The 25738-nt window shown below is 44.3% G+C and overlaps 2 protein-coding genes across 4 annotated transcripts in view; both read left to right on the forward strand.

Annotated features, from left to right (window-relative positions):
- LOC131671871 (uncharacterized) overlaps positions 1 to 15041 on the forward strand; it is a 28282-nt gene extending 13241 nt beyond the window's left edge. Inside the window, exons 2-3 of the mRNA XM_058948650.1 lie at positions 12068 to 13523; positions 13784 to 15041. Of these exons, the coding sequence (XP_058804633.1) occupies positions 12170 to 13523; positions 13784 to 14502 (2073 nt within the window). The 5' untranslated portion in view covers positions 12068 to 12169 and the 3' untranslated portion in view covers positions 14503 to 15041. The remainder of the gene's footprint in view (positions 1 to 12067; positions 13524 to 13783) is intronic.
- Positions 15042 to 18994: 3953 nt separating this feature from the next.
- On the forward strand, positions 18995 to 25473 carry LOC131671883 (uncharacterized). Of its 3 annotated transcripts, none has more exons than XR_009302582.1 (7): positions 18995 to 19291; positions 19383 to 19544; positions 19714 to 19943; positions 20018 to 21824; positions 22106 to 24375; positions 24459 to 24539; positions 25305 to 25473. XR_009302582.1 is itself a non-coding variant. In XM_058948669.1 (5 exons), the coding sequence occupies exons 1-5, from the start codon at positions 19200 to 19202 to the stop codon at positions 22992 to 22994; spliced, it is 3180 nt and encodes a 1059-aa protein (XP_058804652.1). In that variant the 5' UTR covers positions 18995 to 19199; the 3' UTR covers positions 22995 to 24444. The 3 variants fall into 3 exon arrangements, 1 of the variants encoding a protein (XP_058804652.1); XR_009302583.1 differs by having other exon boundaries at positions 22106 to 24323; XM_058948669.1 differs by lacking the exons at positions 24459 to 24539; positions 25305 to 25473 and having other exon boundaries at positions 22106 to 24444.
- The last annotated feature ends 265 nt before the right edge of the window (positions 25474 to 25738 follow it).

Consider the following 25738-nt stretch of genomic DNA (forward strand, 5'->3'; position numbering starts at 1 on the left):
ATGCAATACTATAAGTTGTACGGAATTGCAGGACATAATAGCCTTCGGAGTCGGTGAACGAATAAATTATTTCGAGCCTTTTAGAGAAACACAAAGTGCGCGCGCGTCAAAATGTAGTCCGCCGGTTTATACGATGCCGCAATAGCTCGTCAATCATTCCGGGCATTTTATAAATTGTTCGTTTTCGATTGAAGTTCAATCGAGAGACTAGAAAAAATGCGCAGAGCGTCGTGTGAAGACGAGCGATCAACTGGCGAGAATCAATGTATCGATAGCCGGCTACGTCAGGATCGGGGGTAGAAGAGCACAAGTAAAAGTAAAGGCGTTTCACTCGTCCGCCTTTCGAGCAAAGTTGACGATTTCCCAGCTTATAAGCATGTTAATAGTGTGATCTTCGCAATTTCCCGTAATAACAGGCCTGCGAGCGCTCAATTGATTGCCGCGCGCTGCGTGCACGATGCGATGTTGAAGCGTCGCAGTATCCATAGCCGTTTTATCGCCGTTGAAGTAATCGTTGCACAATAACTAGTCAATCATTAGCACTGATTTTTTTGCGCTCGCCTCTCCGGCAATGAGGATGAGCAAAGCCCTCTCTCTCTCTCTCGCTTTCAAGCTTGTCGTATTCTCGCGTGGCCCGTACCTCAATCAAACCGAGTTTCGCGAAGACGCACGAGCAATGCAAACCGCTTGATTTTATGTAGCAATGAAATCTCCGCGAGGCAATCAGGTGCGTAACCTTCCAGCTTTGCTTACTAAAGCATTTCGATGCCACGGTTTGCGCATTATATTCCCGGCGCTTCACGGAAGTCGTTAACGCAACCGACTGTGTCCAGCCGCGAAGTCCGTTGAGAAATCGCGCAGGACTTCTAGCGCTGCCACTGGCAGCGAGGCAGGCTGCAGCGCTGATCAAACAAATCATATCCGCGTGCGGCTCTCGAAAAATCGCTGATGAATTGGCCATCGCTTGGCGCATTTCTTGACTCGTTATTCCGCTTTTGGCGTCCGATGGATGTATCCCGCGAGCGCCGACGCTCGCAAAGTCTTTCTCTCGCAATTTTTACGAGCCACCGCTCGACTGCGCGTAGGCAAATACCGACGTCGAGGAGCGCGACTTTCGTTAGAGCCGATTTTCAGTCCTTTTGGAGCGCTGGTTTGCGCAAAAAGTCCAGTCCTGCTTACCATTACGAGTGCCCAAACAAGAGGGCGTTCGCAACAATCGAATGGCCGATAATCGATCAAACTCATCGTCGCAAACAAGGGGCAATGATATTTTCCTCGATGAGTTTTCGATCGAATCACCGCAACTGTAAAATCCAGTGGGCGTGATACGTAAAGGCGCTTTATTCGCGGGCGAGAGGCGCAGTCCGCAAGATCTTTCTCACGGCGCTCGAAAAGTCGAAGAAGGCACGAGTATTGGCGACACGCGCGCGGCAAAAGTGGCCGTTTGAAAAGAATTTTTGCAGTTATCGCCGGGCAATATCATTAGTTTTTACCGCTTCGGTTTCTCCGCGGCGGCGCTGACAATCAATAGGCAGTTCTCGTTGCTCCGAGCACAAAAGAAAGCCGAGGCGTTGCGCCAATACGACCAATTAAATAATTAAAAAGTCGACGCGCGCAACTGCAAATTAAAATCCAGCCGAGACTCGGTAGCAATCGCATCGACGCTCTTTTCCCGGTCAGCGCGGCCGCGCTAATAGCGGCCAGTTCGGCCAGGCGGCGCAGGATCTCGGCGAATTTTCGCCGGCCGAACAGCCAGGCCGCGATGCTTTACTTACGCGCGCGGTTTCACAATTACGCCGTGCACTTATCGGCGCAAAGATAGCCGCGCTTTATTTTTTCTTTCTCGCCACGCGCCGAAACCGCTAAATCTCTCTCCCTCTCTATTATTCTTGTTTCGACTCGACTGCACTTGTGAAAAATCAAGAGTAGCCGCGTATACGTCGGCTGGCTAGGCTGCACTTTGTTGTTTTTTGCCCCTGTGCCGTCTCGAGCGCGCAACTCGTGACCCACTTGCGGCGGCGTTACGACACTTGGCCGATTAGGTGCCATTCATGCGGGATTTCGGTCCCTACGGCTTGCTGCTTTTTATCTTTCTTTGCCGAGCTGCATTTTTGAGGTTGTCGCTTGGAACAACGAGCGGCGCGTTCGAACCGAGGGAATTTTTCGCAAGTCATACGATGCCGAGCGCAAGAGCATATTGGGCATGGGGAATGATTGTTTGCGTTCGAAATCGCGGTTAATGAAAAATGACGCGCGCGTTACGAGCTTAAAGCGAGTTATTGATACGTTCTAATCGGAACCGTGAATATCGGGCTTTCACACGTACTCTCGCTTATGAAAAGTTCCAATTTAACTGGCTGTCGGATTGCTGAAACTTTTAATCATAATGGACGGACAGGCGCAGCTAGTGAGCTTATGAGCTTCTCGTATATCAACTTTTGACACTCAATAAACTTTGGCGAAAGAGAGCTGAGAAAAGCGCGGCAGCCGCGGGTTTGGAATTAGCGAGTTGTGTCGTAAAAGCGCGCGAAATATAGATTAAGTCCAAGGTGGACGCGCAAAAAATGTGCGCTCTACGCCTCGCGCAAGTTGCACGAGCAGCTCGCACTTCAAATAGGATGCCATTACGACATCGGCCGACCGACGCGGCAAAATATGAAGGTGTTAGCGCGAAGAAATTATCTGGACGGGTGGTGCGCCGCGCCGGCCAAATTGACGCTCGCTACTTACGCGCAGAGCTACGTGCGCCGGATGCCTTGCATTATCTACGCCTTCTCTCGCGCCCATATTTATCGTGGTTTTTTTCACGAGCCTGAAAAACGGCCGATCGCAGCGCACTCAAAGCAGACTTGCTTCATCGGAGCGCACGAAAGCACGTCCGACGTGGTGTTCCGAAGCTTTTGCGTAGACGCATGTAATTAGGGCAATAACCGTGCGCGCGCGTGTCGCTCTTTTTCTTTATTGTCTTGTCATCGGCCCACGCCATTAATCTCGCGTGCCGCGGTCTTTGTTCCGCGGCTCACGGCGCGCTGCCGAGAGAGAGAGAGAGAGAGAGAGAGGGAAAACCATTTCGAATCTTCGAATTAATCACGGCGAGGATAGCTCTTTCCTTTCTTTCAATTCATTTGGAAATAATTTGGAATGACGGCCCGTGAAAAATTCGTGGAAACGTTAACTGTTACCTGACCCACCAGATATATATCGATCGGACCACATCGATATTCGATCGTCAACCGCCAACCTTCTAAATCTCGAACAATCAGCTTCGGATATTCCTTTTAATTTTGTCATTCGACTGCTTATACCCCATTGTTTATCTTTGGCGAAGGCGCATAAACGGATATTTATGTAGCTCGTTGCCCATTCAAAATTGCCATGACGTTTATGATTATTGTGGGAAGTTACAGTCCGCCAAGCCTTCGTGCGTTTTTCAATGAATCAGTCTCGTAAATTATCGAATAATATTCTTAGGCCTTTGCGTCACGTGTGCGCTCGATTAATTTAGCCCCTTGCGGCCGCTTGTAATCCCTTTGATTAATCTCTGCGAAGGATGCGCGCTGCGGATCTAAAAGAAATAATGAGAACCGATTCACCGTTAGAGCAGAAAACTCGATGAAATATATTAAGCGTTACCGCGAGTTTTTATGAAATCATAAAATCAATATTTATAGCTTAACGCGTATTATACGTTTAAAAAATTATACGACCGCTCGATTTATTAATTCGACAAATTGAATTCATATTCAGGCCGCGAGCGTCAAGGCTGCGCTCTCCATTAATGCATACACGTATACGTGTTTTTTTTTTAACGGTGTGACCGAAGCAATGAAGCGTGTCCGGTCCAATTCGGCAGCTGCTATGCGGGAGTCGTAAATATCGGAGCTCGCTACAAGTCGTAACCAAAAACCTATCCACGACTCAATGTCCAATGAAATTGAATCTGTTGCTCGTTAATACTCCCCTCCGCATCATCGTCGTCGTGCTTTTTCACCAGTTCCATTCTTTGGAGTGCTCGAATGACGACTAATCGTCCGCTCTTTCTTTTCTTTTTCCTTTCTTGACCACTCGATGCAAAAGATCATTTGATTTTGATCAGAACGGCCCGAACGCAACGAATAATTCATCGCTCGAAATGTCGCGTACGCGTATTTCGAATCAGGGTACATTCATCGCTCAGTCATACGTATATATATATATACGGACGCAGTGAGACGCGCACAGAGGTAGACGGACACACGTGGTATGCGCGCGTACCTCGTCGGTCATTGTACGATCTTTCTTGTCTGCGCGCGGCTGGGGAGAGAGGAGAGTGGTGGCTCGATATTGCCACACCATCGCCGTTGCGAGGAGAGCGATGACTAAGCCCATCCTCCTTCGATCTTTTCATGCTCCGGCGCGCGTCTTCGGAGGCTGGTCTTTTTGTCCAAACAGGCAGCAGCCTGTTATTACAACGCAGGAGCAGCATTCGGCACCCGACTCCCCTTGGCATCGATGCGACGACCGCGACGATCGCGACGGCGAACGACGACATTGCGAAGCTTTACATCGGCGAGCTAGGTGGCTGAACACCTAGTGCTCAAGGATTCTTGGAGATTGTTCTCGCAAATCTCCATTCGCTCTCTCTCTCTCTTCCAGCTTTTTATTGCTCACTGTACTCCCTCTCTACAATATACATACTGGTAGTACCCGACTGCAATTATCTTGGTAGCCATTCAAAGAGTTTTTTTTCTATCCCAGTGTGTTGTATAAACAAAGTACTTGCGCTAAAAGGTATTTAATGCTAATTAATATCGGCCGAGGGAAAGAGAGGGACAGAGGTAAATTTACACGCTAATAATCAACTTGGAATTGCACACCTCTTTATGGAGCAATCTGTATAAATTCTTTAAATTTCCAATAAATCCTCGGCTAATGTTATCTCGGTAGTAAAATTAATATTCCGTCGTGTGCGCACTATCGGTTTGGACGTAGTAGCCACGCGGAATTTTCGGTAGGCGTGAATCGAGATAGCGGCGGCGGCGGCGGGAATATCGAGCGAATTACGTGCATCATAGTTTCGTGCAGAAAGAAAAAAAAAATAGAATAGGCCACGAGTCGAAGGAATAAACGTGTAAAGGGTACGGATGGAAATGGGCCTGAATCTTGATAATTGAAAGCTTTTCGCCGTGTCTAACGGAACACAATAGTCTGCCGCGAGAGATGCGAGACAGATGCATTACATAAGCTTACATAAGCGACGAAAGGTCGGCGAAAAAAAAAGTAGGCACGTAGACGGCGGCGGCGTCGATCCGCGGGATCATCTACGGGGGAGGCGAGAAAACAGCGCCTCCAGCTCGAACGTGCGCTGCGCGCCAGCTGTAAGTAGAGCAGCATGCCGCGGCGGACGCCGGGTACAAAGAGATCCTTCGCTCTCGCGCTCTGTCTGGCTTCTCTCTCTCTCTCTCCCGGGCTGAATAAAAGGGGACAGGCTCGCGAAAAGAAAAGAAACAAGAGTCGCCCGATCGAAACGGCGCCGTCGCAAACGCGAAGCGATGAAGCGGCTCTATTATTAGAGCGCGTGCCAGAAAGCCGATGATTCTGCGTGCGAGGCCCCTCTATAGCGACAATATATAATAACGAGAGAATGAAAACAGCGCCGCTCGTGCAGGCGCGAGCCAAGTCGTGTCCCACGGAGAGCTCAACAATGGACGTGTCGCGCTTCATTTGCTTTTCTCTCGCGCGCGGCTGTGCTTTCTATACGCGCGCGCGCGCGCACACACACACACACACAGCGCTTAGCGTACACCGCGCATCCATCTGCGATCCGCGAAATTCATGTCACGCATCCGTGCGAGATAAGACCTTCTTCGAAGATACACCCAAATGAGCGTCGTCTTCGACGAAAGCCTCGCTCGGCGAATATCGATGAGTCAAATTCTTCTCGCAAGTATTTTCCGTGTGAAAGCGCACGGCGCCGCAGACGGCGATTATCTTCTCTCTGGGCTTTTTGCGCTCCTTGCCAGTCGTAATTGGCCGAAAAAATTGCCGCGGTTTCCCCCCCCCCCCCCCATATCTTCTAGTTATATTAGTTTTCCAGCAACGCGTTTTAATCCTTCTCGCCAACGATTTCCAGCTACGCCGCTGTTCCTTTCTCGGCAAGTTCTTTGCAATGCCGCGTTTCGCCAGCTCGCGCGACCTTTGAATCGGGCCGTCCCCCTTGTCCTCCCGCTGCAGAAATCGCTCGAGTCGCGCCGTCTGACGAGCCTGCTTAAAAATCTTCGGCCTGGATTTAGATAGTCGAGGCTTTCAGATCAGAGCGATATTAATGACGTCTCCGCGGCGACTGGGGAAAAAAACCGCTGAATAACGCTGGAGGTTGATGCCTGACGTTAGACACTGCAACGGATAAAGGTACGACGAGAATTGCGAAATCGCACAACGAGCTCTCTCCGCGAGCAGGCATAAGCGAGTGATTATCTCGACGACGTCGGCACACAATAACTAATCGCGCCATAAATTTCGGTTTATTTTAACGACTAATAAGCATTGGCCTAGTGAGATTAGTCCGCGCGATTCAATAGGCGCCCTTTCGGTCTGCCTGCCTGCCTGCCTGCCTGCATACTTTTTAAATCGGGAAGAGCCGTTAACTGAAATTTGCCTCAGATGTAAATAGCCGCGATGTTCCTGGAGTGATAAGGGCCCCGCGGCGGCCAATTGCATAAGTTTCCGGGCGCTCGACAAGCTGCAGGTTCATTCGCCTGCTTTTTACGAGTTTCGTGACTCCATACACGTATTCCCGGCAGCGCCACCCCCTTTCACTTATCCTCCTCGTCATGCCACACAGACTCTCGCCGTGTGCCTCGATAGCACATACAATTGGCAGAGTCGTGCGATTCATGGCTTTGCGTGCGAGCGTTCGACTATAAATAGGCGCGAGCACGGGCTCCCCGAGAGCGAGTGCATTAGCCTGATGATCTCTCACTCGCTTTCGAATGCACGTGTGTGCGTTTCGCGCGCGCGGCGCATTGCAATTCGCCCGCGCGGATCGTCAATTAGGCGGAGCTGTGCGTTTCTCATCCGCCGCGGGTTTCTCTCTGGCAGCTTCGAAGCTTCCAAGCGGGGCGCCCGGTGCTCGGTTCGTACCCCGGGGGAAAACTCGGGCCTTTCCAGCGCGATCGCAGCGAAAACGCTGGTGCTTGCGACACCGCTCGCGCGACCAAAGGTCGAGAGACTGCAAGCGCGAAGCGCGGAGCTCCGGCTGCGCGATTGCGCAAAGAAAATTTATAAAAGCAAGAATAAGAACATCCAAAACCACATTCCGCGCGTGGCAGGTTGCGCCAACGCGGCGAAGCCTACAATTTTTCAGAGGCACGACGAACGCAAAGGCACTCGTTTGTCCCGAATAATCTGAAACGCCATTTCAAAATATAACGCGAGCCGCTCGATCGATCGCTCGACGAAAAGCAGCGGCAGCCCCGACAAATTGGCCGTGCGAAGTGGCAGCATAGGCGCCGAGAGAAGCGGATCCGCGCGAGCGGTCGGCCGCCGACGAAGCCGGCAGGAGCGAGATCGGCCTGGCTTCCGTTATCGCGCGAGCGTGTGCACTGGGCACTCGACGCCGGCGATTTCGTCACGAGCAACTGCAGCGGCGGCAGCAGCTTCGTCCTTGGGCTCTCTCGCTCTCTCGCGCTGCGCGAACAAAGGAAAAACTCTCGCAGGCGCGCGGCCGCGCAGCCTCCCGCCCCTCGCTTTCCCCCGTAACGACGCGCTGCCTCGGTGCATTAGCCTGGTTTTTTGTCTTGTCGTTCGATTCGAATGATCGATGGAGCGCGCCTCGTCGTGACTACCTGAAACAAGAGAGGGAGAGAGAGACTCGCCAGCGCCGGCTCTCAGGCTGCGTGAGAGCTGCTTGCATCGGCTCTGATAAAGTGTCGCAACGCAGCGTGAGTCAGGGTCGGCGCGGCGACGTCGCCAAAAACACGCAGGTGCGCGGCGCCGTTGCAAAAGTCGAGCGGCGCGCCGGCCAGAAGGGATCAAAAAGAGCGCGGCGCATGTATAAGCAATGGTGCAAGCCGACATTTGCCTATTCTCGCGTGTCTGGCGCGCGGAGAGCTTCGGCTCTCGCGCCGCGGTGGCATTATAATTTAGTACGGTGTACGCTTTTCTAGGATCGTTCGAGAGTTGCGCAAGCAGCCCCTTTGTCAGTGTGTGCGCGCGCCGAGCGTGCAGTTCTCTCTCTCTCTCTCTCTCTCTCTCTCGGAGTCTCTCCCGTAATGCGCGCGTTTTCACTCGCGCTCTCGCGGGACCATTTTCTCGCGGCTCGCTGCGCTCTGCTGCTGCTGCCGCTGCTGCCGCTGCTGCCAGTTCTCTCGGTCACGTGGTCACTGTCGTGCACTCCGCAGCCTCGTTCGGTTCTATCTCCGCGCGGCGACTGCTTCCTTTTCGTTGCCCACGGCTGCGCGTGCGATGCCCGAACGCACGCTGGGCAAGCGATTTGCATCCGTGGCGCGACTTGCGTAAGCTCGCCGCCGCCCGCGAGGCGCAAGCGACACGCGAGCTTGAATAGCGGCCGAGCTGTGCAAAGAGGCTTGTCAAACGAAGGATATTTAAGGAACGCGCCTGCCGCGCAATGCCCCGCGATCGGCAATCAATCCAGCCGATACGCAATATTTTAAACGTCACGCTATCGTGATGTCATAAAGTTAAACGTTAGCCAGGCACCGCGAGACTGACGTTTGGATAGCGAGAGCGCGACGCTCGGTCGTTGCTACATCCTTGTACACGGCCGGATGAAAGCGGGAGGCCATATTTTCATGGCTGCGATACTGCCTTTGTCAACGTGCAGGCGCATGCCATTTTTCAGGCAGCGTGGCTCTCGCAAGCATTTACGTAAGCCCGCTTGTGCAGTCTGACTTCTAATAGAAATAGATCGATCGTCGCGGCGCAGCGTGACGATTAGTAGAGGCCCGCGGCCGCGGTGAGAGAAGACGCGCGTCGACGCGCGTCGACGCGCGTCGACGCGCGCGGATTTATCTCGCCTCGGCTGACGATCGAAGGGCCCGACGCGCCTCTTTCGTTCGACGTTCTCGAGGTGACGACCTGCCACCAGCTATGATTTATCGCTCGACGAAGGCCCGTCGAGAGTTCGCGGCCTGCGTCCCGTCCGATGCCCCGTTGGCTGGAACGCCCTGCCCGTACCGACCTCGCGCTGCGACGTGTACCTGCCTGCTGCTCGCGGTGCTATTAATATCAATCAATTACCATCTTATCGGGCGGCGTATCGACCTCCGCGGTTAATTAGAATAGCTCGTTTTTTCTCTCCGCGTCCCTCCAGCGCGAGCACTTTCGTCAAGCCGCGAACAATCGATCTCGCTCGGTGCCGTTGCTCGCGCGCTTATCGCACGCGCGCGAGCAGAGCCTCGATTCTAATCTTTATCGGCGCTACTTTCGGAATTCAACCTTAGAAAATCTGAGATAGCGATCGGCCCGCTTATCGTTCGGCTCTTGTCTGAAAACACAGTCCTGCTAATCCGCCCTCTCGTTTTAATTAGACGTTTCTTTCTCTCTCCTTCTCGCTCGTTAATCTCCGTGCAGCGCGTTGGATTGAGGCTCGTTGTAATGCTCGTCGAGCTCGCGCTCGAGTTAGTTGTTACACGGTAGATTATGGGGGCAAATAGTTTATTAGCGATCGAACCAGCAATTATAAACACTTGTGCGGACTAACATGTATAAATGCTCGGCGCGAGACACCTGCGCCGGCTCGCTGCCCTGTCGATAGATTTATCGCGACTCGGGAAAAATCGCGGCGAAGGCTCGCTCCGAAACAGGTCTCGCGCGCGGTAATTAGATGCCTCGACCGACCAGCGCAACGCCAGCGCTACAAGCGTAAAAATGTCCCGGCGACGAACAATGGGGCCACGTCTGCTTATCCGCACGCATCCGGCGGGTTTGATCGGGCTTTCCCATGCGACGAGATCAGGTTTAACGGTGCATTTCGCATTTCGCTTTTCCCGGCGCGCCGCGCTCGCCGCGTTTTCCCAAGCATTCCAAGGTCGCGCGGGAGTGCCATACTCGTAATTTCGCTCGCGCCGCCGTCGCCGCGCTAACCGGCGCCATTAGCGCGCTCCGCGACTCGGCGCTTTTCCAATTGTTCGCGCCGAACGACAGCCGCGCCGCGGGGAGACGCGGACTCGGCGCTGCCGTCGACGACACGGTGGTTCGCGGAGCTTGCGTCACGCCTTTCCCCCCCGTAGCTGCGATCAAGGTTGCCCGCGATAATGAGCGCTGCCACCGCGGCGATTTTTCGACCCACATACCGGGCTCGTGGACAAAGTGTATCGCGGCTTCTTGAAGAAAAAAAAAAAAAAAAAAAAAAAAAATAAACAATTGCTTTCCCACGCCGCCGAATTGCCGCCCGCGCGCTCGTGACCTCACTTGCCAATCGTACGGTCGCCGTCGACATTTTTACGACTCTGCCGTTGTTGTTGTTTTTCCTCTCTTTTCATCTCGATGCCCGACTCGTCAAAACTGCCGCCTTCTAGTTATAGTAATTTAGTGTTTTGACGGGCCGCTGCAATATCTCAATCTGTGTATCGAGAGCGCGCAAGGCGCTTTTATCGGTAAACTCGATCGTTGCAACAAAAGACCCATAGCTCCGCCATATACATACGCAATGCCCATATAATATATATATATATATATATATATATATATATATATATATATATATATATATAGATATGCAAAAGATGCCGGGGGCCGATACGTATCCTCCGTATAAGGGCACGTAACGGCGTCAAGCGCAGAGCTATCCTAGAATGCGGCATTCGAGCGGCGGCCAAATTGATCCCTACAATGCGCCAGCGACAGCAAACCCAGGCACAATTTTATAGAAAATTACGACGAGCCGGCTGGCTGATTTACCTATTCCCACGCGCGCTAACGAGGGATGTGCACTCGATGATCGCTCGCTCGCGCTTCGGCTGTTCCTTTTACCACTTGCCGTCCCGCGACTCTCGCGGGATACATAATTGCGCGAAATTGCGGAATCGACGTATTGCTTGGCGAGCGCGGCGGCCGAACGGAAAGCAAACCCATTCCGTGCGACTGAATTGTAACGCACGAGCAGCGCGCTTTCGTTATACGTATGCGCTGCCGTTTCGAGCTCGTTCGCGGCGACTCGCGCGGCACGTACCGACAATGTCACTTGGTTTCCTGCCTTTTAATGACCGTGCCTGGATCTCGAGCAAGCGCAATTAAGATACTTTCAGCGGTTTTCGTTTGCCTTCTATTTCAATATCTCCTTTGCGTTTCGGCTGCCGTTCCACGCCCCGCGCGCACTGAAAATAAACGTGACACGCGCGCTCGCACGTATCTCGTCACGTAACATCCGGGAAGAAAAGAAACGAACGAACGAACGCGCCGCCCGATGCGGTATCGAACTATCGGAAGCAGACGAATGCTATCGACGCCGCCGCGCTACGATTCGCAGCGAGCCCCGCGAGTCTCGTGGCGCATGATTAACGTTTCCTTCGTTTGCCGATGCCGCTTTAACTATAAACATCGAGCAATTTGGTATTGCGTAACCGATGCGTGTGCGTGTGTCCGTGCGTTTGTAATAGCAAAGAAAGAACTCTGTTACATTAATTTGCAGTGGTGAATTTAAATGAGATTTAACGGGCGCCCCGTTAATAAGGAGCACATGGTGTGTTATGCTTTTGTTTTTTCCTTGGCGTAAATAAAATCTAGATAAGATTATAAAATTAACATAGGCGCTGGCGAGCGGCGTTAATTAGCATAAAACTTGGAAACGATACCGGATGTTTTCGCGCGCAACGTTAACTCGAGTGTAAACGGCGTATACGTATTAAGAGCGAAACCAATTTCTCGCTTGCCTACATGTGGGTCATTCGGTAATTTTTGCCGATCGCCGCCTCGCGCGAACGAGACGCGAGATCGCCTCGCCGGTTCGAGCGCGTCCCTGCGCGCGATCTCCGCCCGCCGGCAATCGCCGCTCTATGAACTCGAGTCGCAGCAGCGAACGGCCTGGGCTCCGACGATCGTTCAGGTTCACGAATTTCTGTTGCAGACCGAGTGGCGCGCGAGGATGTAGAGAGGATAAGCGCGTCGATCGACCAGTCAACCGGGCAATACTCAGCGAGCGAACCAAGGAATACTTAAGCGATCAGCGATGGACCTGACCGAGGCGTTTGCGCCTAGCCAGGCGGGCGGCGCGACGGCCGCCGAGGAGAAGACCACGGATTACTTCGACTTCGTGGTGTCGCCAGAGCCGCACGGCGACGCCAACGACGAGGAGCACTTCCTGCACAGAGCCGGCTGCCGGACGACGATAAGCTTCCTGAACGAGGCTCGCCTGCACGACGGCTTCATGCAGAAGGAGACCAACAACAACACGCTGACGGCGCTGCCGCCGGTGTCGACGATCACCGGCTCGCTCGGCCACATCGCCCACCACAACCAGAGGAACCGATGCGGCCTCGGCGCCGACGAGCCCGTGCCCATGGACCAGTCGGACTACTGGGTGAGCGAGGACGCCAAGGAGCAGACCTGCAGCATCCTCCTGGAGGACCTCAACAAGTACTGCTGGACCACGCAGCCGGGCTCCGCCGGCGGCGACCACCACGCCGGCGCCGGCCTGCTCGACCAGCGGCGGGGCTCGCCGCTGAGCGGCACGCTGCAGGTGCAGCAGCAGCAGCAGCAGCAGCAGCAGCAGCAGCAACAGCAGCAGCAGCAGCGCCAACGCCAGCAGCACCAGCAGCGCGACGTCGAGGACCGACAAAACACCGACGGCGCCATCTACACGCTGACGGTGCTCAACTCGGAGGCCAACTCGATGGACGGCCTGGAGAACTGCTGCAAGAGCCCGGGCGGCGGCCCCGTGGGCTCGGGCCCCGACAGCTGGCGCCCCAGCAACCACCTGGACCTCGACGCCATCCTCAACATGGAGAGCAGCGTGAGCATCGGCGCGGACGGCGGCGGGCCCGAGGCGAGCGGCGTGGACCCGGCGGCCACGGCCCTGGCCGCGGCCGCCGGCCAGTTCGACGAGCAGCCGGGCTTCGTGCACCAGGTGAAGGCCGAGGTGGGCGACAACAACAACGACTGGAAGCTCTCGGACCGCAACTCGCTGCAGGAGGGCGAGTCCGCCGCCGAGAGCCTGCTGCGGAACGCCCTTCAGGGCAAGCTCTACCCCGGCACGGCGAGGATCCTGACGGGCGGTGACGTGCAGCAGCAGGTCAAGGACGAGCAGCTGCAGCCCGAGGAGCTGCTGCTCTCGCAGCTGGACGTCGACGGGGCCTACCGGAGCGCCGACTACGAGAAGCTCAAGAGCATCGCCAGCGAGGTCGTCGAGTCCTACTGCAACCTCGAGCCGGCGGTGTGCAGCGTGCCCGGCACCACGGTCATGTACACGCTGGACCCGGCGAGCGGCAGCCTCGGCACCATCACTCTGCCCGCCGACCTCGCGCAGGTCGGCACCGTCACTGTCGTCACCACCGCTCCGCCCCCGCAGGACGTGCTGCTGCAAGGTCAGTCGGCCGCCGAGCGTCTCGGCGTTTTTGCCCGCGCTCGAGAGCACCGGTCGTTGGCGGCGAGCGGGCGCGATGACCCCGTTACGTCTTGATGAATTTCGTGGCTTCCTCTTGTTCGCCTCCGTCTCGCGTTCCTGCCTTTCGATTCCATCGGCTCTCGCGAGCGACGGCTTTTTACCGCCTCCACCTCTCAACTAGGACGCGCGGGACTCGCTTCCCCGAGCGCATCGTCTCACCTTCCTCCGAATCTGTTGCAGACACTCGGCACGGCGAGCAGCAGCAGCAGCAGCAGCAACAGCAACAGCAGCAGCAGCAGCCGCAGCAGCAGCAGGTCGTGCAGTCGGCGGCGCCGGCGAGTCAGCAGCAGCAGACGGCGAACGCGGCCACGGCGCAGCTGCAGATCGCGACGAGCGGAGGCGGCCGAGCGAGCGGCGGCGGGGGCGGCGGCGGCGGCGGCGGCGGCGGCGCCAAGCCGGCCAAGAAGTACGTGCGGCGCTCGAAAGCCAACAGCGGCGCGAACGGCGGCGCGGGCGGCGCCGGCGGGGCCGCCGGGCCCGGTGCCAACGCGAGTCCCGGCGGTGGGTCCGGCTCGCCGGGCAGCGGCAGCGCCTCCACCGTGACGACGCAGCGCAAGGAGCGCTCGCTGCACTACTGCAGCATCTGCAGCAAGGGCTTCAAGGACAAGTACAGCGTGAACGTGCACATCAGGACGCACACCGGCGAGAAACCCTTCTCGTGCTCGCTCTGCGGCAAGAGCTTCCGGCAGAAGGCCCACCTGGCCAAGCACTACCAGACCCACGTGACGCAGAAGCCCAGCAGCGTGGCGGCCCAGGCTGCGCAGGCGGCGGCCGCGCAGGCGCAGGCCAGCGCGCAGGCCAACGGCACTGCGCCCGCCAGTCCCGCGTCGCAGGGCCAGCAGCCCGTGGTCGCCGAGCAGATCGTCGCCGCGGCCGCCGACTCGCAGATCGGCAGCTAGCGAGCCTGCCCAGCCGCGCCTCCTCCCGACTGAGCCTCGGCTCGGCCGAACGCTCGCTCGCTCAGCGCCTCGGCGCCGGTCCAAGTACAAATCGGCAGCCGCTGCTCTGCCGCTCGCTCGCCTATCTCTCTCTCTCTCTCTCTCTCTCGACCTCGCGGGTGCGCTCAGCGCCTCCGACCTCGACGATCGGATGGCTCGTGCCCGCTTCACCGGCCGCCGTGCTAGTTTATGTTAATCAGCGACCAAACACATTCTAATGGCGAATCGTCAATGATGAAGCTTTACACCTGACGCAGCCCCGTCGCCGTCTCAATTGTGCCTACGGACGGCTCTGAAGCTCTATCACTGCACCACCAAGATTGACAGCAAAATACTCATACCCAACAGATTGTACTGACGTTTAATCCCCTGTTCTGTAAATAATTACGTATCAATTTCAAGAAAATTTATGAGATTTTTTCCAAATCTTTGACGTTATACGAATCCTCTTTTACAGGATTCAAAGCGATCTGAAACATTGCCAATCACATGACATTTTATCCTCTCGACGCTTAATCTTTTACTCGTTGGCTTTGAGCAAGCAATAGCATGAGCTGTGATTTAGTTATCATTGATGATCATGAGGGATAAAGTATTCGCTAGTGATTTGAAAATACTGACAACGCGTTTTCTACACGATATATTAGTTAAATCATCAATTACTTATCTCTAATTTTTCTAAATGCAACGATTATATTTATCAAGATTATACTAAAGTTAATTTTTCGATTATGTATAGCGAGTAAATTTGTTTAAAAGGGATCCTATTGGCTTCAAACGACATCGTCGAAGGTGTAAAATAGTGCCAATAATGCTCTTCGTTATTACAAATCATATACAAAATGAAATCGGTAAATATCGATCTTAATGAGGCTATTTTTGTAAGTTCGTGTTTTTTATATTTCAAGTTACTTATGTAGATGTAAAGTTGACTTGTCTCGATATTACTTAAATAAAAGTCGAATCAATTTTTATACTACCGGAATTCTATTGAAATTTATAACTTAAGGATTTTTCGGAAATAGTATCATTGAATAATACTTGTTCAAATGTAGAAAATCACTTGCGAATCGTTAAAATGATATTTTGCAGAAAGGATTTAAGAAAAGTTTGTAATGACAAATCTGTACAAGTGATATTATTTTAAAAACGTAAATCTCCCCCATTGGTTCACAAAGAGTGGTTACACGATTTACACTGTATTGCTTACTCGCATGTCGACTTTTTCCGACAAACTTGTCAACGAATTAATCGAGCTCTTATGAAGCGCCTTTTAATGACGATAAAACGTTAGCTCGTGCAAACTTTTAAATGCATTTGTTAGTAATTATATCATTTTATTTAATTTTTAATATATGTAGTGTAGAACTGCAATGGAAAAATATATGTAAAAGCGATGTAAGAGATATAATTTTAAGATATATAGATGCAAACCATGGTGAGACCAGATACGATATTATAAATATATATTATACACGATTATCAAATGTCTTCAAACGAATGTAAATGAAGACCAATCGTACATAGGTAGTTTAAATTATATAATTATAATAATACTCAACTTGCAATGACATGAGAGTTGGAAATGTTCGTCAATTAAGCTAGAGGATATTTTTAAGTATATTATTAATACAAATATATCATATAACGAAAGAGATTTATTCTCTTCAGGAGTTACCATGGTAACAAATTTACGTCTTCTTCCAGTTTTGATTATTTTTATTTGATTATTTTTTCACGGAATAGCGATGAAAATGATTGTTTCTGCAAAATAAGAATTATAAAATAACACAAATCATTTATCGTGATTATCGTGATGATGTATTGCATCAACATAAAAATGTAATGATATCCGTCCAAAATGAATTAATGTATGTAGGAAATAAATTGAATTTGTCGATTGCTGACTTTCTTGTGTCACTGTATATCTGTTATTCGAAGTGATTTAGAAAATTGGAAAAACAAAATAAAAAGATTGGCCTTCGATTGTTGAAATGATAATTGATCCGTGCAGTACAAAAATACGTAGATTTCCATTAGCCGCGAGTAAACTTATGGAATACCAACAACGTCACACGTATCATACTTATAACGATGATTTGTATAATTCACGAAACAATGCCAACATATTACATCGTGACGACCGAGCAGCGACGATACAATGTTATGTAAATATTTTAGAATTTAATCTTGTTAACGGAGTCGTAATATATACGTATATCTTTATTATGCATATAAATATTGATTTAAATATTCAAGACAGACATGTTTTGCGTATGTTTAATAAATTAGAAAAAAATGATGGACATAAATATATGCGTTACGATAAAAGAAATGCTCGCCCGGTAAACACTTTAAGCAGAAAAAAGGTATACCTGTGCAGTGTATACAAAGAATTTGTATATAAAATTAGCTGTTCCAATGCTTGCAAACAATACAATATAGGCGCGTAATGTTTATTGCGCAATCATCGGCGGCAAATTGTACTTAAGCTATTGTAGCGGAGAATTGCAAATCAGTGCCTTCGCTTGCGTTGGTGGAGCTATACAAAATGCAGAACGCTCTCCATTGAAATTTAGCATGTTAATCATTTTTTCAGAGCGCGTTCTCAGCAACATCGATTGTATAGGTTTCTCTCATCTCTGCTGCATTTGACTTTGCACAACGGCGATCGCATTTAAATTGCGTCGTCGTTTAAACTGAATTCATTTTAAGTAATTGTCTCTCTGTCTATGTTTATCTGTCTTTCTAGGTGATTAAGGAATAAACTTGATGCACAAACTTGCCAAGCGAATTGCTCTTTATTACTTTTCCAATTCGATGTGAAAATTGCTGTAGTTTAACTTGGAATGAAAATCAGAGCTTATATACACGACGATTGGATTCCTTTTAATTATCTCAATCATAACTGGCCGATGTGCATAGGTATACCTTATAGATATGAAAGAGCGTGATTATTCTTCGAAAATTGACATCATCGAAGAGTTGTGAGACTATATGAATGTCGTACACGACAAAGCGTTGGATTTTGTTAAAAACTAAGAAAACGAGTTTTTTAGGTAATCGATCGTGTCTCGACCTTTCGGATCCTTCTGAGTCAATCTTTATTAGTAATTTTACCGATGTTCGTTTGATCATTGTAGCATTGAGAAGGTTGATTTTTTAAAAACGCCGGCGAAAATAATAATAAAGATTGGCTCAGAAGAATCCAAAAGGGAAAGCCTTGATCGATTATCTAAAAAAACTCCTTTTCCTAAACACTGTAGTAAGACGCTTGGAATATAGCAACAAATATTTGTTAAAAATTGAATACACGATAAGGAAGACGTCAAATGAACGAAAAGAAAATCTTGAAGGTCTTATAAGCATACCATGACTATTGTATGAAAAAGCTCTCTATGTGAGAACGTGCGCTCGCGCCACGCTCATATATTAAGAGCTTAAAGTTTTGATAAGAGGTAATTCATGACTCATTTTCAATATTTCATTGCTGCTTCATTTTTTAAAATACTCGCAGTTTTCTAATATAATACGTGTTCGTTTTCAAAATATTACACGAATTTTTAGCTTACGGACACGTATATATATAGATATGTTGCATCAAACGCGTTTCTTATTTAAGCATTATAAATGGTGCATAGTTGAAAGACTTATGGACATGAGAAGCGCACGTAAAAATTGGTGAGTGGATCGAGTTATAGTTCAATGAAAAAGAGCTTTTAACAAAACGAGTGCGTGATTGATTGAAAAATTTTTATTATACGTTGAATTAGTTAAATGATTCTTTCTACGCGTACATACCAAGTGACTTTAATTTATTTGCATTAAAAATGTTCTATATTGTGTACTTGAAAACGATAACACATCTCGTCTGTACAAATCTAAAAAAGTTTGTATATGCGAAAATACACATGAAATATTGTGCGCTTATATTTTTCATGTAAAAAAAAGAAAGCATAAGATCAATTACGTTCATTACATCGATACTTTCATACAGCGAAGAGTAACGCGTCAGCGCGATTTAAGGCTTTTCAAGTTTTACACAACAACGAAAACACACATGTATCTTATTTTTCTACCTACTTTTAATAAAAGTTTGTATGCTTTTTTGTACTTAAGACGTTGATTATTTATTCTTATGTGTACCTTTTGGTTAAAATCAGTATCACGATATTGATTTATAATTACCCAGTGCCGTATTTAGTATTAATAAAATTTTTAAAGAAATCTGATTTTTTCAATTCTTAAAAAAAGAACGAACAGGTAAATTATATAATTTCTTAAACGTTAAAGTTGAAGTTTATTCAGGAATAACATTTGAATTTCCCGCTATAATAGATTTAAAATGGCGTACTACCGCTATATAGCTACGATGATTGGTCTCACAGATTAAATTCAAAGTTCAAACGTATGTACGTATGCATGTGTATGTGCTACATATTAAGCGGATATTCATTTATGTTTTGATTCCGTGTGTGGAATATGGATGACGGATAACTTTGAGCCTGTTGATTTGATTATTTACACGCAGTATAAATAACTTCTAGTCGTATTATCAGAGTGAAAGAAGGACAAAAGCAATGAGAAGTTTCGATAGTTCTAATCTACTTTCGATAGTCGACCTGTAAGTCATCGTTTTACAATAACACTGTATCAAAATGAGTGTTTCATTTACAACAACGCCTAAACAAAAAGGTAATTTGTACTTGGCATCTTCTTTGTGCGATGGAGTGGAAGATAATGACTTGAAGTAAGATTCCTCATTCTTAAACATTATTGTGCATTTTATTTATATTCCTCTTTGAAACTGTTTTTATTTCCAAGTACATTTTTTTTATCAGACAAGTGACAACTCTTTTAACGAAAAAAGATGCTGACCCAAATGTATTGATGCCATTGCATGGAATCACACCATTTCATCTGGTAATAGGCAATGACTCTGAAGCATTTGCTGAAGAAGTGACAAAATTATTCTTACGACATGGTGGAAATCCTAATGTTAGGTATGATAGTTTATTTTAAATTGAAAATTGAGTTATATCATTTGAGTCATTATTTTGCTTCTATTTATCCGATGCATTCATTGAGTTAGTTATCTAGAGTTATTTTTAACAAAATATTAACATCACTGTGGGAAAATAAAAAAGTGCAAAATTCTTACTATTTTTATAGATCAGTTGATGGTATGACACCTGTACATGTAGCAGCAGCATGGGGTCGGACTACAATTCTTGATCTTTTGCTGGCTAATGGTGGAGATCCACTTTACCTTGATAATGATTATTGTTCTCCCATACACTATGCTTTTCAAGGAGAGCATCATGATGCTGTACACATACTTACTAAATATTGTACAAATGATGAAGAAGAAGATGAAAAACCAAAATTTAAAAGAGAATTAGGTAAATTAAGTTGTTTATCTTATACATACATTATTTGTATATAACAATAAATCTATGGAAAATAATTATTTCAGAAAAAATATTAGTAAATAATGGCGATGTATTGGCAGAGTACATTTTATCAAATGATTCCATATATAGTTCTACTACAGATTCTTCTTTCATTAGAAGTAGAAGTTCAAATATAAATACAAGTGATTATATGCCTGAAAGTAGTACAACAAATTCAATGTCAATAAATAATAAATTTATAACTTTGAGGAAAGAAAAGAAAGAAACTAGAAAAAATAAGTTTGATTTGAAAAAAGAAACTGATGAAGAAGAAAGGATTCTGATTAATAAAATCATTGCTCAGTTATCCAGTACCATTACCAGTGACATAGATTCAAGCACATCCATATTTCAAGAATATGAAAGTGAATACTCTTCCAATGAAGTCAGCCCACCAAAGCACAAACGAATATCAATGACTTTCAATAGACCAAAGAGGAATAATGAGTTCACTAAGCTGAAAGAGAAATCTACTAATAATAATCGTAGTTCAACTTTGCAAGTAATCAAACAACATAATCATGTTTCGTACTTGAATAATGAGGTACTGAAAAATAATTTGAAGAAAATACCTAATATTTCAGAAAAAAATAATCTTACAAAGAAAAGTATGCAATCATTGACAAAAAAACATGTCACACCAAATAAATTTGAAACTTCAACTTTAACTCAAGATAATCTTTCGTATACGAATAAATGGCTAGATGAAACAATCATTAGTAGATCACCAAATTTAGTTGTTGATACACTCTTACATGAAAAAAAGTCAAAAATGACAAATACCCTGTTAGAAAAAAGATCTTCTCCAACATTTGTCAAAATATCAAAAAGATCACCTTTGGTTACTCCTACAAAAGGTAGAAGCCCTCAAACTTTCAATAAATGCGTAACACCAGTCAATCAAATATCAAAATCAAAGAAGTACTTTACAACACCGTCTCATTTAAAAACTGTTAAGAGAAATTTGAAAAACTCAACAAAAACAGTTGTCTATATCTCAAATAAACGAAAAGTAAATTCATCAGAAAGAATATCTACATCAAAAATATCTAATACTAAGGTGCCATTGAATCATATGAACAATCAAACTATATTCAAAGGAAATTCAACATGTAGTAGGTCACAGGATATTGATTGCAAGAAACTAAGTTTCAAGAAAGTAGCTATGAATTTGAATGATTGTAAGTATGATGATGAAGAAGATTTAATTAATGAAAGAATAAATAATGTAACGACAAATAGTATCGAGAATAAATTAAATGGGTGCCTTCCATTTGATATTAATGAAGAATATGAAAAACAACTTCCAAGATCTCATTATGTTTCTGGTATTGGTATGTTGGAATCAGGAATAACATCAAGATCAAATTCAAAATCAGACAGTGATAAAGAAAATAGTTTATCAAACAATTCACAAATAATAGAAGCAATTATCGAAAAGAATACTGCTGGGACTCTTCCAAAGAATGAATCTAGAAAAGAAAAAATCAATGAAGAACGTGAAATTTCTCAACATTTTGAAAAGCCTGCTGATGCTTATGGTAGTCCCACGTCTACAATAGGTTCTAGCTTATCAGTATCGAGTGATAGTTATCAATCATTACCCAAACGAGACCACATTACTGTCGATAATGCAGATAATGATAAGAATGTGGATTTGGAATCACCATTATTCCTAAGTAATAATAGTATTTTTAAAGATAGCAAGATTAAAACTTCTCCAAAACATGAGTTAGATACATTCCTTAATATAGAAGAAGAGTATAAGTATGAAGATCCTGAAGAAGGCATTAATTTCTTAGAAAGAAGGCTATGTGTTAGTCCACCTTGGTAAGATGCAAATCATTTAATTTTCTTTAATTTGTTACATACAATTCAATTTGATTCATAAGTTTCATTGTCAATTTTCCTATTAATTCTCATTCATTCATTCCTATTCATTTCAATTAACTATTTATTTTTAATTTTTAAAATTGAAAATGAATGGGTACATTTAGATTGAAATTTTGGGTGGAATTTCACTGAACTTTATTTATATGGATTTTAAATATTGTTGAGTTTAGAAAATTTACTTGTATTAATTATCAATAAAATTTAGTCATTTATTGCAGTGCTTCTTCTGACATGAATTCTTCGTACTATTCCTGTAGTACTGCAAAATCAGAACCATTGCCTAAAGAATTACTCATGTTAGATAATATAACTTTACGTGAAAGATTACAAAATTTGGGTGATAATCCTGGACCAATCACAGAAACAACTCATCGTTTGTACTTGAAACGCTTACATAAGTTAGAATCAACAAGCAAAAAATCAATACATCAAAATCATGCTTTATGCATTCAATCCAAGAAGTTGACCGATTTTAACACTGAAAATGATAATTTAAAATCATCATTACTCTCTATAGAATGGATACAAAATTTAGATGATTATGAAGCTAATGAACAAAAAATCTTTTTAGAATTTCACAATCCTAATCCATCACGAAAATGGCGCGAAGGAACTACTAAATGTTCCTTCAACTACCTTCTTCTTGACCCTCGAATAACAGAAGATCTTCCAAGGAGAGCAAATACACTAAGTATGTCGAATAAATGGAAAACTTTCCTATCAGCAATTTTCTATGTTGGCAAAGGAAAACAATCGAGACCTTATGCTCATCTTTACGATGCTTTTAAGATTTGGGTTTCCAAAAATCAACATGATACAAGTGAAAAAATTCAAAGAATTCTTGACATTTGGAATGATGGCAGGGGAGTTGTGGTTCTACATGTATTTCATAATACCATTCCTGCTGAGGCCTACACTAGAGAAGCAGCAATGATTGAAGCACTAGGTACAAAAAAATTAGGAAATTGTAAGTGCGGTGATTATTATGGAGTAGTTGCCACATGGAGATTAAAAGAAAAATGTGAACTAGGCAGGTACTTACTGTTTAAAGCTTTCCAAATTCTTCTAGTGGAAGGAGAAAGACAAATTTTTCCTGATAATCTTTAGGAATAGTTTATAACGTGAATTGTTTCAAAATTATTAATATGTATAAGCATTTGCTTAGAAATATTTGGAAATTGAAAGATGTTTTATCTGAATATTTTTTATACAAAAGAGCTATTAAAGAGTTTATATTTGAAAAGACTGATAATAGTTATGACAAGGTACAAATATAATTAGATAGTGTATACTATATTTGGACAATTGTATGAATCCTTAGAAGTTTCTAATATCTTATCTTGTAGAGTTGACTCAACATAATAGACAGACACTTATGTTGTAGAATGTACTTAATTGCAAAACAAAAGTACAATTGCTACAGAATTAAATCTATAATTTACCACAATAATATTTACAATTAAAATTAGAGATATTAAATTTTGTAAATTAGAATATTTCAGTATTGAACTCAAAATGTAGTAAAAATTATGATTTAAAATGATGTTATGCTTCATCAAATATAATATAATAAATATATATGTTTATTAAACCTTCTGTTTTGCAATATTTGAGGTAAGATATAAATTTCATTCGAATATAAGTTAAAATATACAAATTTTTATTTGTTATGAAAGTATTTATTTAGGTGTCAATATTTATAAACAAGCGAATTTAATTCTACATGAGCAAGGCCATTCCTTGCCACTAGTGTCAAATGTTTATTATATTATAATTAACAATTGTTATTAAGAAATCACAAGAGATAGAGTATATGATAGAGTATATACAATATATTATTATGAAATAACATACAGAGTTATATGAGAACATTAGACAATTTATTCAAATTTTGGTAAAATTATTATAATATATCGAAATTTTAAATATAAAAAAATGATAAACTATTTTATTTTTTTACAAATATGTGACATAAATCATTTTTTATTTGTGATATTTCTCATCATTGTGATATTTCATTTTTCTAATGATCCATTGATTAGTGTAAATTTTTTTAATTTAAAATTTTATATGTTATTTTTAATTAGTTTGCAAATCAAATGAAGATATCAACTCAGCTACGACTACGCCATCTTACTAAAAGTATACCAATGAACAATGTTTGCAATTTATAGAAAAAGCAGACTTCAGGAACTCAGTAATCCGCGTGCACTGTGCTATAGGACACGTGTTAAGACTGAGTAAAGTCTAACTCTGTGTGTGTGTGTGTGTGTGTTTATATGTATGTATGCATGTGTGGTGTGTGTGTGTGTGTTTAGATACACATCAACAACAAAAAGAATAAATTTTCATCTTCTAAAAACCTTCAATTGTGATAGTTTTGAAATGTGGTTATAATTTTAATATAACAATTACTCCAAAATGCAGTTTACAGAGGTAAACTTGATGAGACGTAAACAAAAGCCAACAAATTTATTCATTTACCCATGTATAAACATTCAGTCAAATAAATACAAATGCTTTGCCAGTGTAAGATTTATTACCAAAATACATTCTATAATTTAATTACAGTGTTGTATCATGTCTGCAATAATTTTGGAAGAAATATTTTCCATAATTAAAATTGTGTGGTTTATAGAAAATAACATCTACGTATGTATACTGATATCTATAATATTACTTATGTATATCATTCAATAATTTATTTTGACTATATACACACACACATACACACAAACATAATATGTCTAAAAATAGGTAAATAATAACATTCTTTTGCTTACATTTTTCGCTCGACCCGAGGTCGTTGACGTATTTTAATATATCTATGATATTTTAATATGAGTAATTATGCTCATGTATAATTATTTTTACAATTTCGGAATCTATAAATAGAACAACAGTCTATGATTATTTTATTCTTTTAAAAGCAACAATATATTCCAAAGTCGAGGTAGTTTTGGTACATTTTTACACCGCAAATATTAATTAGTAATTTTTTTTTCGTTTAATAAACTTTTAAATAAGTTAATTTACATAGTGCACATTGAACACATTTATTGATGATTCAAAATTGATTTCATTTTTCTTGTTTATATCGAACACATATCATATAGGTTATGTTTGTTTTTTTAAACCCGGCACACAATTTTTAAAAACAATTAATTTGTAGAACAAAATTTAATAGACTTAAATTATTAAATCTGAAATGTATAGTGATAGCAAATATTGTACGATATTAGTGTATATTTAATAGCAAAATTATAATATTTTTGCTAGCTGCATTTATTGAATTTGAATATTTCGAGGCATTTACAATTATGTATTAATACTTTATATTACTACTATTAAAATTTTATTTATTGTTTTTAATAATAAAAGAAGACAATGTGAAATATAAACGTTACTATTTTCCAGGAATTTACTATTGCTTGAACAAAAGACGTTAATTCATTCCTCTAAGTTCTACGAAATCCAGTTCTAGCATAATCCATACAATCGCATGCATGTAGTCAATATATCTTTACTGGAATATATACCGATGCGAAAACAGCCCGACACAAATAACATTTTATAAAAAAAAAGTGATCACATCTCACGTACGTCTAATTGTACTTCTCGAAAAAATAATTATTTGTTATTGTACCATTATATTTCTCATAAAAAATAAAAAAAAATGTTATCGATAATTCACCTCCTATTTATATATATATATCATATTATATATATTATATATATAATATGATATATATATAAATATTATTATATATATTTATATATCATATAAAAGACATAATTAAGCAAAAATAAATTCACAGAAAAATTGTACCTTCTATAGTCTAAATTGTACC

Source organism: Phymastichus coffea, unplaced genomic scaffold, assembly GCF_024137745.1.
Source record: "Phymastichus coffea isolate CEN01 unplaced genomic scaffold, Cenicafe_Pcof_1.1 PCOF00137, whole genome shotgun sequence".
NCBI lineage: Eukaryota > Metazoa > Arthropoda > Insecta > Hymenoptera > Eulophidae > Phymastichus > Phymastichus coffea.